This window comes from Pungitius pungitius, chromosome 11 (genome assembly GCF_949316345.1).
Source record: "Pungitius pungitius chromosome 11, fPunPun2.1, whole genome shotgun sequence".
Taxonomy (NCBI): Eukaryota; Metazoa; Chordata; class Actinopteri; order Perciformes; family Gasterosteidae; genus Pungitius; species Pungitius pungitius.
Genome location: NC_084910.1, coordinates 18,783,157 through 18,798,793, shown reverse-complemented (window position 1 = coordinate 18,798,793; position 15,637 = coordinate 18,783,157). Strand labels below are relative to the sequence as shown.

Below are 15,637 nucleotides of genomic sequence, written 5' to 3'. Positions count from 1 at the left end.
GCTTTGTCCAAATGGGGACATTCGAATAGAAAAGTGAAAAACCCTGAGCCACGTGCACGCTGCCACACATCATGGAAGACATTCATGCTCCAATAAGAATCTTTCACAATGCATCCATGTGTGAGCTACGGGCACATTGGTGGACGCACACACACACACACACACACACACACAGAGAGCCGCCATCTGAGTCCCAGACTCCTCTTTTTTTTCTGGAGAGGACGGCGTGTGTCTGGGGACAGACGGACAGATGGCTTTGTCCACAGACCTCGGAGCTGCGTCACCGTCACACGACAAGCGTCCGCGTGATTCCTCATTCCGTTAAAAAAAATACCAGATTTATGTCGAAGTAATTTGCCACCACCCGTTTTTATTAAAAATGTAATGTAAAAGATTTTAGGTAAAAACATCTGCAGAAAAAAGAAGGAAAAAAAAAGGTTACTGATAGGATTGTAGTTGTTTTGCAGTTCAACCTGTCGGGATCCTTTGGATCATCGATTTATTTCTCCTTTTACAACACGCATGCGCGAGTTAGCATGCTAGCATCTCAGATCACAGCTGGTGGTCCTCTCAGTCTTTAGTTCAGCCTTTCTGGAAATGGAAATGATTGGCAGGAGAAGGTCAGTGAAACAAATTAAATCTGAATACTACTACTACTAATAATAATAATAATGCATTATTCCTTTTGGATGCACGAGCCAAATCTATTAGGGCAGAGTCTGTATGATTAAAAAACGCTGCTAATATTCTTATTTTGTGTATTTTTCATGTAAACCAGAGCAGACGAGGGTCAGGAAACCAAAACAACCTCAGCTTTAATTAACCAATGACAAAGCAATTAACTGTTCTCGCCTCCCCTCTCTCTTTGTCACACATGGACATTGCACCAACACCCCCACGGGGGGGGGGGGCGTAACGTGGACGGAGTGTACAGCTCCCTACATGCTAAACAGGCTCCTTATTACCAACCCGCTTCCTTGCCTCCATCATGAATCCTTTACGCTTTTTCATTCTGCCAGCTGAAGGAAAATCGCTGGCGACCCTCCCGGAAGACATTTTGGGAGTGAGAAAGAGAGAGAGAGAGAGAGAGAGAGAGAGAGAGAGAGAGAGAGAGAGAGAGAGAGAGAGAGAGAGAGGAGAAAGGGGTGATGCTTGATGTAACATGTTTCCAAGAAAACATGAATGCGCTCAAAACCTCCGAGCAACCCGCACAAGAGGTTTATATAAGTCATAAATGGAGGGAGGGGAGTAGAGAGAGTAAAGGGAAAGGGAAGCAAGGAAAAAGGCGAGCGAGCGAGGATGTGCTGGTCGCTATGGCAACCCAGCTGAGCGGCAGGACGGAGCAGATGCGCCGCCGACACGTCGTTCCACCGCACGCACGCGTCCCATCAGCCGTCTTATTTTCTGGGGTCTAGCTCCCACTGCTATTCTTTCTTTCCCCTTTCCATCCCCCCCCCCCCCCCACCCCCTTCCTCCCTCTCGCTCCGGGACGTCTTTAAAAATCTCTCTTCATGTTCACCGGCTCTTTTACCTCTCCATCTTTCCTCCATCCTGCACTATTTGCCAAGCGCCTCCAGCTGAATCATGTCTCTGCTTTCAGTTGGTGCAACTGATTTCTCTCTCTCTCTCTCTCCCTCTCTCTCTCCCTCCCTCTCTGTCTCGTGGTCGCCCTCTTTCTCAGTCCGAGATGAATGTTCAGGGTTTGGCTTTGGTTGAAATAAACGAGGGAAGGAGGGGGAAAAAAAAATATGGACTAAAAACTGTACTAACAAGCAGTGCCTCTGCATCCAAAGCCATAGAGCTCCACTCATCCAGAGAATATGCAGCATTGCTTTGTGGGGCGGTAGAAATGCACCGTGAAAAAAAAAGAGAGAGAGAGAGGGGCCTAATTACAGTTTTTACAATGAGCTAAACACACTCGTCGGGATGATGAAAATGATGTTAGCATGTTGTCATTTGACAAATTAAGCTTATCTGTGGTCACGGCGGCCTCTCAAAACGGATTCATCTTTCTTTGCACCGTGAATAGAAATGTCATCGCAATCCATCAAATCCAGTTTTTGATCTGCCGCCGTTTTGGAGAAAAAAAGACACAGAATGACACCGACATTATCCGTTAAGATTTGGAACGAAGTTGCGAGAAGCTGACCCGAGAGGAAAGCGCTGTTTGGCCGCTGTGCTTTAGGATTGGATTTCCTTCTCTGGTGAAGTCATTGCATTCACGTTGGAGCGGGCTCGTCTTTGGGCACAAGAGGACTTCTACTGTCAAACCTCTTAGCATCCCCCGTCTCTCCCCTCTATAAAACATCCCACCGGCTCTCCCATTGTGTCCCATGTGGAGACCATTATCTCCAACGCATCCCGGCAGAAACACGGCAGAATTGGCTTCAGGGCGGCCCGAGGCCCAGAGGACAATGGGCTGGCAAGTCCTCTCCATATGTACCTGACTAGGAATGGCTCGCATGGGGAGGAAAAAGACCGGATGAGCAAGAGGGTGACACTGGTGCAGGTGGGATCGAGGTTTTAGTGGAGCATTTAGCAGCTAAAGAGCCAGATAATAAAGGCGAAAAAAACAGAGCGTTACTGTTTTACTGTCGATGTGTAAATAAGCAACCGCCTACTAACAGTTATGTATATATATATATATATTCCTTTGGACAGAAGGTCCATATGGACCAAGACCCAGCAGAGGAGATGAATGCATTTCAACGAGGTCTCTGGAAGGTCAGAGGGAGAAGGAATAAACCTTAAACATTTATTCCTTGGAGCAGTGCATATATTTTCTTATGCAATGCAACTGCGGAGAGTGGAGAAGAGAAAAAAAAAGAGAGTTAAATATGCAGCAGATAAAAAAGTGCCGCAGTGGATTCTGAGAACATTTTCTGGGAGTTTTGGCCATAAAACATAAAACACCTGCTACTGAAAGAAAAGCTTCCACTGATGAATGACCGAGACTCGGTGTTTTGCAGTTATACAAAACTATTGCCTTTCCCTCAGGCGTTGTTATTCATTCGGCTTCTGAAACTATTAAAATAGAACAGAATAGGATTATTTTGCTAAACATGTGCAGCAGTCAATAAAAAAAAGTCAAAAGGAGGCTTTGCTTTACTTACTCCTCTTATTTTCTGGATTTGGATTTATTTGTGAAATCCAACTGAACTGTCGGAGGGAGGGGGGGAGGGGGGGGGGGGGGTTAATATGACGTCTTTCTATTTCCCTACATCATGCTTAAAAAGATGCAAATCATTCCTCGCATCCCGGGAACTGAAAACAGCCGGATTGAAACATTCCCCGAGTGCCATTGATCAGACAGGAAATCCAGCGCCCTGAATTCAAACCACCATAACATTGTTTACACGTAGTTATGTTATCCACGATGGAGAAGAGGCAAGACGGGGGGGGGGCGTGTCAAACGCTCCCCAGAGAGCGCTCAGTTTTAACTCTAATTACCGGTTGAGCAGATGTGGCCCCGACCTTCACGGTCACCACGACCATCGGGCCGGGAACCCAGCATTTCACCTGACCAATAGATGCCCGCGTTGCCCTCGGGGAGAAACACACGCCGAGAGATGTGCGATAAAGTATGAAAAAATGAAAGCCAACGGGGATGGGTCACTCAGTGGGTGATCAGGTTGAATATTTTAGAAAATCCAACCTCAACCCACACAAGGAGCAATCATTTCTCGCTTTTATTATGTGTGCGTGTGTGTACATAATTGTGTGTGTGCAGATAATAGTACCAAAGTTACTCGAGTAAGATAACCAGTGTAAACAGGATTACCTCTAATACACGGCTGTGTGTGTGTGTGTGTGTGTGTGTGTGTTTGTGTGGAAGTGTACGTTTGTGCGTGTCTTTTGTTCCAAACCTCTTGTACAGTTGTAAATTTGTGTTTGACCTCTGTCCTGATTCCACGACCATGCACTTTGACTTTGAAGTAATCCCGAATACACACATACCGTAATCCTGTGTGTTTGTGTGTGTGTGTGTGTTTGTGTGTGTGTCTATCCGCGTGTGTGTAAGTAAGTGCATGAGTGTGTCCACAAGTGGTCATGAAATCTAAAATGGATACAATCTGCAGTTTGTGCTGAAAGCTTCCCTTAATTACATCAAGCTGCAACACACACACACACACACACTCACACACACACTCACACACACGCCCACACCAGTAAACTGGACCTGGCTCTGCCGGGCCGTTTCCATGCTGGCGAGCGTTTTAAGGTTCTGACTCATTGTCTCAGTGTCTCCTCCACCTCGAACTCCTTCCTGTCCTTTTGTTTCCTGCCGATGGCTCCTCGCTCTCTTTTTCTTCTCTCTTCTCTCCCGCTTCCTACTTCCCTCACTTCTCTATTTATCTCTCTCTTAACATCTGACTTCTTCGTCTCCCTCTTTTCTCCCAGTACGGTGGTGCAGCTCTGAAGGAGGGAGAGGTTTCACCATTTACTGTCAGACGCCGTCAGCCAGCGAGACGCTTTGGAGAAACACATCAGATCTCACGGACTGGCTTAAGTTACGAGAGGAAATAGCACAAGATAAAAAAAAGGCCATAAAGGTGGTTTTGGGGTCTGTGGAAGGAAATATTATAGACATTGGTGCCGGGTTATGATAATCATCAAAAATAAACGGCGGTTCACTTTACTTCTCTGCCACAATATAATATTAATATTAAACTTTAGTTTTTTACTGAAGCGGTGACAAATACACTCTAAGATGACATAACTAACATGCAATCGTGTCTAAGCAGCTACACACTTCTGCCTGCTGGAACAAGAGAAACGACATGCTGGTCTGAGGTCAGCAAACGGGCCTTTAAAGCGGGTCATGAGTTTTACTGCAGAGGGCCAAAAGGTCCCAACTTTCATCCCGCTGTAATTGAATTGGCCTGATGTAGGAAGCCGCTCACACACACACACACACACACACACACACACACACACAGGCGCCCTGACATGTGCAGCCAGACACACAACCGTGGCTGCAAGCGCACACACGCGCACAGAGAGGAACATATTGGTGCTCATCTGTGCCAGCGCTTCATTGACCCACATTGCAATTATTGCCCAGCAGTAAAAAAAACGCCTCTCTCTCTCTCTCCGTCACGCTGAAGGCCGATCGTACTGAAACGTACATTCGCGTGTTAATCCACGCAGCTGTTCGCTAATTCGAAGACTCCTCCCACCTGATTGGTGGATTTATGGAGCATCACGATTAACAGTGTGACAATCTTTGACACGATTGAAGTGCAAAAGCGGCGTTCTACGTTCACAGATGAAAATACGCCCCCAACTTCGTTTAACTTTTGAAGGGAAAAAAAGAGATCTCAAGAGTCAATAGTTTCTAAGCCGTGTTGTATAATCCACTTTCATTTAATCTCTCAATTTAAATCACATAGTTTCTTTTCAATTCACTCACAATCTGTGCAGCATTTCCACATTAAACTATTCTGATCTAAAGGCAGACAGATGACTCTTAGCTTGTAAATAGCAGGTGTGATGGCGACCGCGTCAGTAAATAAATACTATAAATAAAAAGATTCAGTATTACAGATCTCCCCCCCCGACGTGAAGTGTAGCTGTTTGCATTCCAGATTGTGGGCTTTAATCCGTGGATGCGTGCTGTGGATCGTTGGCCAGTGGGCCTGAACCCACCTGGGAGAACTTTGTGGCTTACATATTATATTCTCATAAAAGATTCCACTTAATCCCTTTGACTCTTGGCCGCCACCTGGATTGGTCGCTGCGGCCGTGGGTTTGCTCTTACTGTAACGTGTCTTTGTGTACAGTTTGTATGGCAAAAAGGAAAAAAAAATAAAAAATAGAGCTTTTCCACATGTTCCCCGAACATTAAAAGCAGAACACTGGAACAGCTCTGTGAATCTAGAGCGTCACGGTGCCCCCGTACATCAGATGCCACAACATCTTATTTTGAAAAATGGTGTTTGAATGCTCTGTGGAACCCATTGTGGATGAAAAATAATAATAATTAGCATTGACAATACATGAAAATGAAGGACACTGAGAAAGCCGAACGCTGCAGCAATTCTTTGGTTAATAAAAGGTTTTAAATAGAAAAGAATCTTAGTTTAAACTCCTTTCATTTACATTCTTAAGGCAAATGAACTCAGCTAATAATACACTAGGTAAACCCTAATGTAGTGTGAAGGCTCAGTTTGAAGAAATATACCAATGGAAAGTAAATGATGTGCAGGATGCAAACAGGTGGCGTTGTGTTGCCATGGCGACAGGAGGTCAGCTGTGAGCTGCAGGTACTCTCTTCTTAGCTCTCAGATCCTGAAATTTTACATTTTTACTTTTTTCTGTGAATCTGCAGAATGAAAAGTGATGCTCGATGAGATGATAGCACTTGATGTCCACGTTGTAAGCATTGATACAAGCGACATGATGATTAAACTATGAAGCACTAAGTCCCAACTGATTGACGATGTCACATTTTTAATCTGGTGAAAATTGAGCGGTTTTTTTCTTCTTCTCAGTTTTATCAGATTCATATAGACAACTACAACCCAGAGGAGATCTCGTCCCGTGTGCAGTACATGCTGTGTACGTCATACCTGCAGAAGACCCCCATGCCCTCCAGCAGGTAGCACTGGCCCCCGTTGAAGCAGTAGTTGGGCGGCACGTCGCAGGGCGAGCGGCAGCTTCCGTTCACCATCTGGAAACCGGCGCGGCATCCGCCCATCCCGTCCGAGCCCGCGTTCGGGGCCGCAGCTCCGGCGCCGGGGAGCGCCGCCCCCGGCGCGAAGGAGCCAGGCCCCGGGACGTCGCCCTCGTAGGCGTCGGGCGTGGTGCTGTAGGCGTACTCGTCGGCCGTCGGGGACGCGCCGTCCTCGTAGGGCGTGAGGTAGTCGTAGTTGTCGGGCATCGCCCAGGAGGTCGTGTCGCCTCCCTGCAGCTCGTGGGCCAGCGATGAGGGAGAGGGCGGCGCCAGCAGCTCGTGGCCGCGCCCGCGAGACGAGGGGTCGAAGAAGTCGACGTGGAGGACGTCGGGGCCGGCGGGGTTGGTGGGGGCTAAGGGCGGAGCGGTGGTGGTGGTGGTGGTGGTGGTGGTGGTGGTGGAGGTGGTGGAGGTGGAGGTGGTGGTGAAGAGGCGGTCCATGTCGAACACGGCCGTGTCCTTGCCGTGGATCCAAGGTGGGTCGGTTTGCGGCAGACGCTCTCCTCCCTCCTCCTCCTCGCTCCCCGTGACGTCCTGTGGCCGCGGGTTGCTCGGCAACAGGTGCTCCGTCTCGGCCGAGTCGGGGCTCAGCTGCGGCGGAGCGGCGACGTCGACCCCCCCCTCCTCCTCCTCCTCCTCCTCCCCCGGCGCGGGAACCGCCGCTTCGCCGAACATGCCGCTGCTCTGCTCGTCCTCCTCGCCGGCGCGGGCGACCCGGCCCGCCTTCGGGGTCGCGGTGGCGGGGCCGGCCGAGCTGCTCGCCGCCGTCACCGTGGCGACAGCCTCGTTGCCCTTGAGAGGCCCCCCCTCCTCCTCCTCAGTGAGATGGGAGGTCATGTTGGCCACGTGGTCCGGCTCGGTGGCGTTGGAGCCCACGACGTTTCCTACAAACGCAGAGAAACAAAAAGTGTTCATAGTTATTCTGTATCTTAAAATATAAATCAATCGCATTGCTTAAAATATCAATGTCTCTTTGAGAAAGCTGAGTGATGAAGGCTAAGGGGTACGTGCCATGCGGTCAACGTGAGCCTGATTTTGGAAAAAATTGTTATGCTGTTGACGTCAAAAGAACTGTTTAAAGGATAAATTAAACAATTGAGGGGTTGAAAATCAAGGCTTTCTTTCCAAGAATGAAAGACATTTCAATAAAGGCGGCCTTAAATCTGATGACTGGCGCTTAATAATTACAAACATAAAGCGGTTCAATTCAATATCTTTTGAACCCGAACTATAGACAGAAAACATTTACACACACAATCACCAACTGGTTCCAAAGACCTTCTCCAACCCCCTTGCTTCAGAGCCCCCCCCCCGGTGGTCCACTGCCACGCGGTGACATCACAAGTCCTCTCTGCATCACGAGACAGACAAAGCGGGCTAAAAGGGTGGAAACAAATTAAAACGAGACGTGATTGGCCGTGCACTTATCCCCCCCCCCCCCCCCCCTGGTCGATGACTTAATCCGGGTCGCTCCTCCTTTGGATTAAAGGAATAATACACTCACGTACTCGAACGCAGGGCATCCGGGATTATGGATTACGGAGTCGGAGAGGGAGGGATTCGGCAGACTTTGGGGGGGGGGGGGGGGGGGTACCCTGAAAAGAACGGGGGCGGTGGGGGGGTCGATGATTTTAAGGAGACGGGACAGCGTCTTTAACATGAGGAGACGTTCACACGGCACACAGAGGCCTCTAATGCATTTCCCAGGATGCATTTGGTTAAAAAAAAAAAAAAAAATCTATTTGGAGATAAAACACCATTTCATAGGCTGGGGTTCAGGTTTACACTTCGGATTTCCAGAGAACACACTCTTGTAAGTTTTAAGGGGTGGGGGTTCAATCTCCACCTTTAGCACCCACTGTGAATAGTGGAGTATTAGTGAGGAGCTCGGTAAACAGCCTTCGCCAAATGGCATCTGCAAGGACAACTTGGAGATGAACTCGGATCATGATCCTGTGGGATTTTAATCTGCCCATCTCTAAATACCTCCCCGACACTCGGGGGGGGGGGGAGGAGGGTTGTTCGTCGTGTTTTATGATCAGCAGGACTCACAGGAAACCATCTTGAAAGATGAGTCTATTTTATGTTCTTTTAACTCAATATATTTGTGATGAAAAAGAGAATCATATTAACCCTACGTCTGGCATGCCAAGATTTTCTTAAATTGAAAAGGACGATTTCTAGAAATTCTTCTCAACGATGCATTTACATCTCCTGAGACTATACAATTTAAGATACAATTTCACATATTTGCATTGCTTTAGGTTTAGTTCAACTTTTATCGTAGCCGGAAAGACTAAAAAGTGAGAATTACGTCATTAGTTTCTTTTCTTCTTCTTCTTAGAGGAATACATTTTTGTCTTGTTATTAGACTGATTAAAGAGGGGAGTAAGAGAAGAAGCATTGGTTCTCCCAGGATGTGATCATCAGTAGATGCAGCTGGTGCAAAACGGCAAAAAACTGCTCAAATAAACAGATCTCGTTTGCACAGGACGTCTTGGCTCAGCTTCTCTTTTCCACTCTAAAGAAACGAGTTCTGTTTGAGAGCGATAACTCATCGCATGTAATAACACGTGTCCGCCCTTGAAGAAGGCTGCTCCTCCTGCCAATAGATCTGATGCACTAAAGTTATCATACAGATTTGTTCGTCCCTTTACTGGGGTTTGGGTTTGAACTGGAGATGATTAAAGGTGCCCCAAGGAGGCCCGAAATGAAGTCTTTATGTATCCAGGTGAAACATATTCTTCTTCTTAGTGATGTTATTTTACAGTTTAAAATCGAAGTGTGCTACAGGAAAACACGTTTTGCTTGTTCAGATTGTTTGGGTTGTGCAGAAAGTAAACAGGTTCCACCTCATTAAAGCCCTTGATAATACAGCAATGAGAGACAACTTCAAGGTCTCATATTATATGAAACTGAGTCATTTCATGCTTCATACAAAAGACTGTTTTGAAGAGAGATTTTTTCCCGTCGTAATTGACCAAAATGTCAAAAGAAATAGGAAAATCTGCTTCGCAACTTCTTACTTTACAGAAGGGACAACTAATCTGCGGTTTCCTTTGATAGTAGGGCTGTGGAACAGCACCGCGCACAATGAAGTGCAGACGTTCCTCTCTTTGGTTGCCAACGAAATGACTCAGCGAGTGTCCCGTCGAACACAATGTTTCATGCGTTGCTATGACGACCTGCTCAGAATTCACCCGGCCCGGCGCGATCCGTTCCCCCGAAAACGAAAAGTCCGCCAAGAGGTTCTGTAGCCACAAAGTGATTCAATAAAAAAAGAGTCAAACAGGTGGTTTCTAAGAGAGACTCCTGGCAGACTGGCGGCCGGCCGAAGGGTCGCGCTCCGGTCGAGCTCACAACCGATGGAATGAAAGGCCCCTTGTTTGTTTTCCTCCCACGTATCATGAGATAATCAAACAGTATTACATAAGATGATTCCTCAAACTGCACGTCTGTTTATACGTGTGTGTGTGTGTGTGTGTGTTGTCTTTCTGCCAGTATCACCCACTGGTAATTGGGTTGGCCTCCAGCTCCTCTGGTGAAGGGTGTGCATGGTCATAATGAGAAGAGTTTGGCTTGTCTTCCTGTATGTGTGTGTGTGTGTGTGCGGGTGTGTGTGTGTGTGTGTCAGACTGATTGTTTGGGGGTTGATGGCACCTCGAGGCCAAGTGCTGCTAGCCCGCGCTGGCGAGCCGCCGACCCTCGGGGCCTCGCCTTTTGTTTAAGCCAGACCAGTTTAGGGAGCGGCGTGCGGGTGGGGGTGGGGGGGGGGGGGGGGGCTGAGCGGCTGTGACAAACCGTAAAGAAGAACCCGATTGGTTGTGACAGTTGGGGCCCTCCGGTCAGTTTACTGACCCAGACGGGACGGAGAGAAGGGGAGAGGTTGGAGTCCATAGAAACAATGAACATATGAAATGTGTAAGCACTCATTTACTCATTTAGCCAAAAAGAAAACTGGATGGTTTTTGCTCAATGCTGCGCTATATTTATAAGTCTGTTTATTTAATTAGTGAATGTTTGTGAAAATGGTGGAAATGAGACGACTGGCGAAGCCTAGTGAACAGGGGGGTTAAGCAAAAGCCTCTTCGGCTCGATCTCATTGATTTTAGCGTCAAATACCGGCACCTCAGGAGAGACACACACACACACACACACACACGCTTCAGTTTTCTCGGTCACACACCGACTCACTGGTGAAAAATCGATGTTGATGTTGAGCGACGGTATAAAAAATCACAATTTGTATTCCTTTGCTCATTACCACGGGTATGAAGAGGAAACCTAAACATGTGCATTCTGCTAATTGAAAACCTCTGCAATTCCACCTCCCCCCTCTTCTCCAAGCATTCCTGTCTCCTTTTTCTCCTTCCATCACATGAATCCCTTTCATTTCTTACTCCACAGGTGGTGGGATAGAGAGGAAGGACGTGTTGCCATAGAAACGCTCTCGGCCTTGCTGGAGAGACTCAACGAGATCTTCATCGCCACATATTAAACACACACAAAAAAACAACACAACGCAATAACCATGAAGAACTGTGCTCTTGTGAGGTTGGAAAACGTGACGCGTGCACCTCTCGTGTGTGTTTGTGTGCTCGGACTTGCGTGCACGCATGCAGGTTTTGTCAATAATGCACACAACACATTACGTGCATGCATACTGTACGTGTGCATCCATGCATATTTATACACTGCATGTTTTTTTTCTCCATCCTGTTACCTGATTTTGAAATAAAACAATAAAAAATGACACACATACACAAACTCCCCTCTTACACTATTATTTATTATATTATTTCTTTCCAAAATGAATCATTAAAAAAACATATTATATATATATATATGGGTGGACAGAAAGGTGATATGCTGCAGCAGCAGGAGAAGAAGAAGAAGAAGAAGAAGAAGAAGAAGAAGAAGAAGAAGAAGAAGAAGAAGAAGAAGAAGAAGAAGAAGAAGAAGAAGAAGAAGAAGAAGAAGAAGAAGAAGAAGAAGAAGAAGAAGAAGAAGAAGAAGAAGAAGAAGAAGAAGAAGAAGAAGAAGAAGAAGAAGAAGAAGAAGAAGAAGAAGAAGAAGAAGAAGAAGAAGAAGAAGAAGAAGAAGAGGAGGAGGAAGAGGGCTGGGGAGGCAGCACTAAGGAGACCTTGTGTGTGAGCATGAACTCAATGACTCGCTTCACCAAGGACGCGCTGACACGAAGACGTACCGTAGCAAACACACACACACACACACACACACACACACAGAGACAGGTGCAAGCCTACATTCAAAGAAAAAAAGATGTGCTTCATATTCCATCTTCCATCTTTTTTTTTTTCACCGTGTCTCTCTCTTAAACACACACACACACACACAAACATGTAAATTATTGTTCAAGGGCACCCGGACTTTGAGAACAACGCCAACTCAGCAGCGCTGAAATAAAAGAAAAAAAACACGAAAAAGTCAACACACACCTGTGGGCTGATTGGTTCATCCTTCAAGGACAGAAGCTGTCAGGCTGAAACTTTCTGCCGGTGGGTTTGGGTTCGATGACCTTCTCACACACAACCGTCCCACCCGTGGGTCGGAGAGGCAGCGAGACAACGCACCTGGACGCGGACACCTGCACCAAGCGTCACTTGCTTCTTAAAGGTGCAGTGCGCAGCGTTTAATGTCATTGAATTGAGGAATTGTTGAGTTTTGAGTATTTAACTACACACAAAATGTTTCTACAGTTTCCCAAAAACAGACACAACAAAGCTCGGTGGTATAACTCTAAATCGACCATAATTTACTTAATGAACGTTGCTGTATTGAAGATGGTGACACATTGACGATAGTGACACATAATCCTGTCTGGTTGCATCCGGATGTTAATCTCTGTTAAGTTCATAAATTCATTATGTAGATATGATGAATACACCAGTACCAACAACGGTATCATCTACAATTGAAAGCTGGTGATGACAAGTGGGTGTGAACACACACACACACACACACACACACACGCGGTCAGTAGGCGTAGAACCACCAAACCGGGCCCACCCAACATCGTCGGCCCCGATTCAATTCCGAGCGTGAAAGACCAATCGTGGCGGCGATCCGAAAAACACCGTCCTGCCTGCCAGCTGAGCCGAGGCGTCAGTGGACGGTGTGCGGTTTCCGTGGCGACGGAGAAGGCGCAGGGGAGAGCTGCAGGCCGCTATTGACTTCTGCCCACTGCTGCATGCGTGTCTTTAAGCGTCTGGATTGGGTTGGCAGCAGAGTCACGGGGGGGTCGGGGGGGACTTTGGCTAGAAGATGAACCCACTGCACATCAAAGATAATGTGCCAGCAAGCAGATATGTGTCAGCGGGCCAGAGGAGGAGGAGGAGGAGGAGGAGGAGGAGGAGGGAGATGAAGGGCGAGGAGAAGGGCCTCAAAGAAGACTCAGCAGCGTGAGTGCAGGAACCGTTAGTCCGTCGTCACCTCTCTACCAGCCCAGCCGCGCGTGGGGGTTGGCGGGGGGGGGGGAGAGTCGAGGACAGGAGGGGGGGGGGGGGGGGGGGGGGCGGCGGCGGTATAATCATCCGTGTTAACCACACGGATGGACGAGAATTGCAAATGGCCACCGGAGGAATGAAGGGAAATGACTGAGGGCGTTCCGGTCGGCCTCACAGACGGGCCGCCGCAGCGCTTCACCGATGAACCCAGAAGAACTCGGTGTGTGTGTGTAAAGAGGGGGGGGGGGGGGTGGATTAGCCCGTGGGTGGTTTTCAGGAGTCTGCACCAGATCTGCCAACCTCCTTTTTCGTTAAATATCCACCTGAGCTGTCAGAGACACGACCTTCCAGCTGCAGCATCGACGAAATGGGACAAGAGTTATGAAGCGATAACATAAGATATATATATATATATATATATATATAATGTCACTCATACTGAAGATTTATCCATATTATCTCCTCCGTAATCGCACTGATCTAATAATGAGCTTGTGCACACATTTCGGGTCCAGGATGAAACACTTCTGCAACCGCTGAACGGATTCATGTGGAAGTCGTCACACAACAGACAGTTAGTTTCAGGTTAAAATGACTGTACAGTTGGGTTCTGAATGAAAAGCATCAACACAAGCCGCCCCGAAAGGTTGCATTGACGCCGCCTCGCCCCCCCCCCCCCCCCATGGACCCCATGCACATGAAAATGTTCCCTGAGCAGATGGCAAAATCAATAGAGAAACACCCACAGGCTGCATGGAGTCACTACTGAAGTGAACCCTCGTTTTGGGAGTGGAGGACCAACGTCCAGCGTTAGGAGAAGCTGCGAGAAGCCCACACTGACCAGGAGGTGGACGTGGTCATCGCAGCGCCATCCATGGGTTTGTTGGGTGACGTTTGAAGCCAGCAGTTCGGCCCCCCCATCTTGGATCACGTCCATCGCCATGTTGTCTTTTTTTTGTCCCGAACCAACAAAGCTTTAGGTCCTTTTGACTCTAAATGGACTATTAGTTACTAAATGAACACCACGCTGAATGACACTTGAAATTATAGATTTAGCCTACAAACAACCAAATAATCTACCAAGCGAGCACACATTCACCCTGTGATCGATGTTTTGGATCTTACATTAGCTTATAACTTTATAAGAAAAGAAGAAACCCTCATTTAATCTGAAAGGACCCACATCCTTAAATGTTTGTCTCTCTTGGATGTTCCACTGATGGAAGCTCTCGCTCCCTTCGAAACCTTCCGCCCTGTTGTGAGAGCTTCTGAATAAACACAAGTAATGAAAATATCTTCTTTTTTTTCCGACGGGGGAAGGGGAGGGGGGGGGGGGGGGGGGTCACTTGAATAATTTGAAATCCCACTGCATGAACTGTAGCCAGTGCCCATGAGAAAGAATCGTCCAGATTATATCGGATTATAACGCCAGACTGGTTTCATCCCCGTGCACGTCCCCGCGTTAATAATCTGACGGCGATGTGTCTTAGACAAAGGGGACGAGAGCCTATACGTGCCCCCCCCCCCTCCCGCTCTCTCTCTCTCTCTCTCTCTCTGTCCTCCCCTCTCTGTGTATCAGAATGTCCGTCCAGATACCCCTTCATGAATTATTCATCCCCCCCCTCCCCCCCCCCCCGGCCCTAATCCTCGCCTTTGTGTGGCCGTGGTGCCGGTGCGCCTGCGGGGACCTGCTTCACCGCGTCGCGCCCCTGGACGCTGTCACTGTCACACGTCTCTGTGATTTATTCCACGGTGGCGACAATAGCTCGTGCTTATTTAGACATCTGATCTGTTCTTAAAATGTCCCTGTGATCCCTCGTCCCTTTGGTTAGTGCAGGGAGCGGAATGCCCCCCCCCGTGCTGTACAATTACCTAGACCGTGTGAAATGAAAGCATTCAGTTCATATGATAGACATCGTGATGATATTATTCCTCATTTCACTGTGTAATCGTATTTAATCTACTCTCCTGATTCTACAGTGTGTGGCTACGGTGTCCGTTGGGTTCATGTTGACCTCATTGTTACCTCTTGGTGTCTCTATAATGTCCGTAAGGGCTCAGATTGTCTCCTTGTCTCTTTATTGTGAACCTCATTTTGGTTTTTCGTCTTCAGTGTCATCCATAACATTGTCCTGTAAGGACATGTCGTGTACTACGCTGTGTGTGATGTGTGTCCCTCATGCATCAATAGAAGATCCTTATAAAGATTTGAATAATCTTTGATTTATAGCCAATGTTTGCTTTACCGTCCTCTTAAAAAATGTGTAGTATTCACATGTTTGAGAGCTGATTCTCCTTGAATTCAATAGAATGATGTCAGAGTCTAACCGATACCAGTTGAACATGAGATGCCTTCTAACCCACAATCCGAGCCTCGCTGACCTCCTTTCGGACCGCCCTGTGGAAGTGGGCTTAGGCACCCCGAATCCACAGAGAGGAGGTGCTTCTGCAGCAACCAAACAATTACAAGAAATCAAGCAAGCTGACGTTTTTTTTG

The 15,637-nt window shown here is 47.5% G+C and overlaps 1 protein-coding gene across 1 annotated transcript in view; it reads right to left on the bottom strand.

Moving 5' to 3' along the window:
* The window catches only part of cspg5a (chondroitin sulfate proteoglycan 5a), a 25,554-nt gene that overhangs the window by 9,307 nt on the left and 610 nt on the right, over positions 1-15,637 (bottom strand). Inside the window, exon 2 of the mRNA XM_062565557.1 lies at positions 6,525-7,560. Coding sequence (XP_062421541.1) covers positions 6,525-7,560 — 1,036 coding nt within the window. The remainder of the gene's footprint in view (positions 1-6,524; positions 7,561-15,637) is intronic.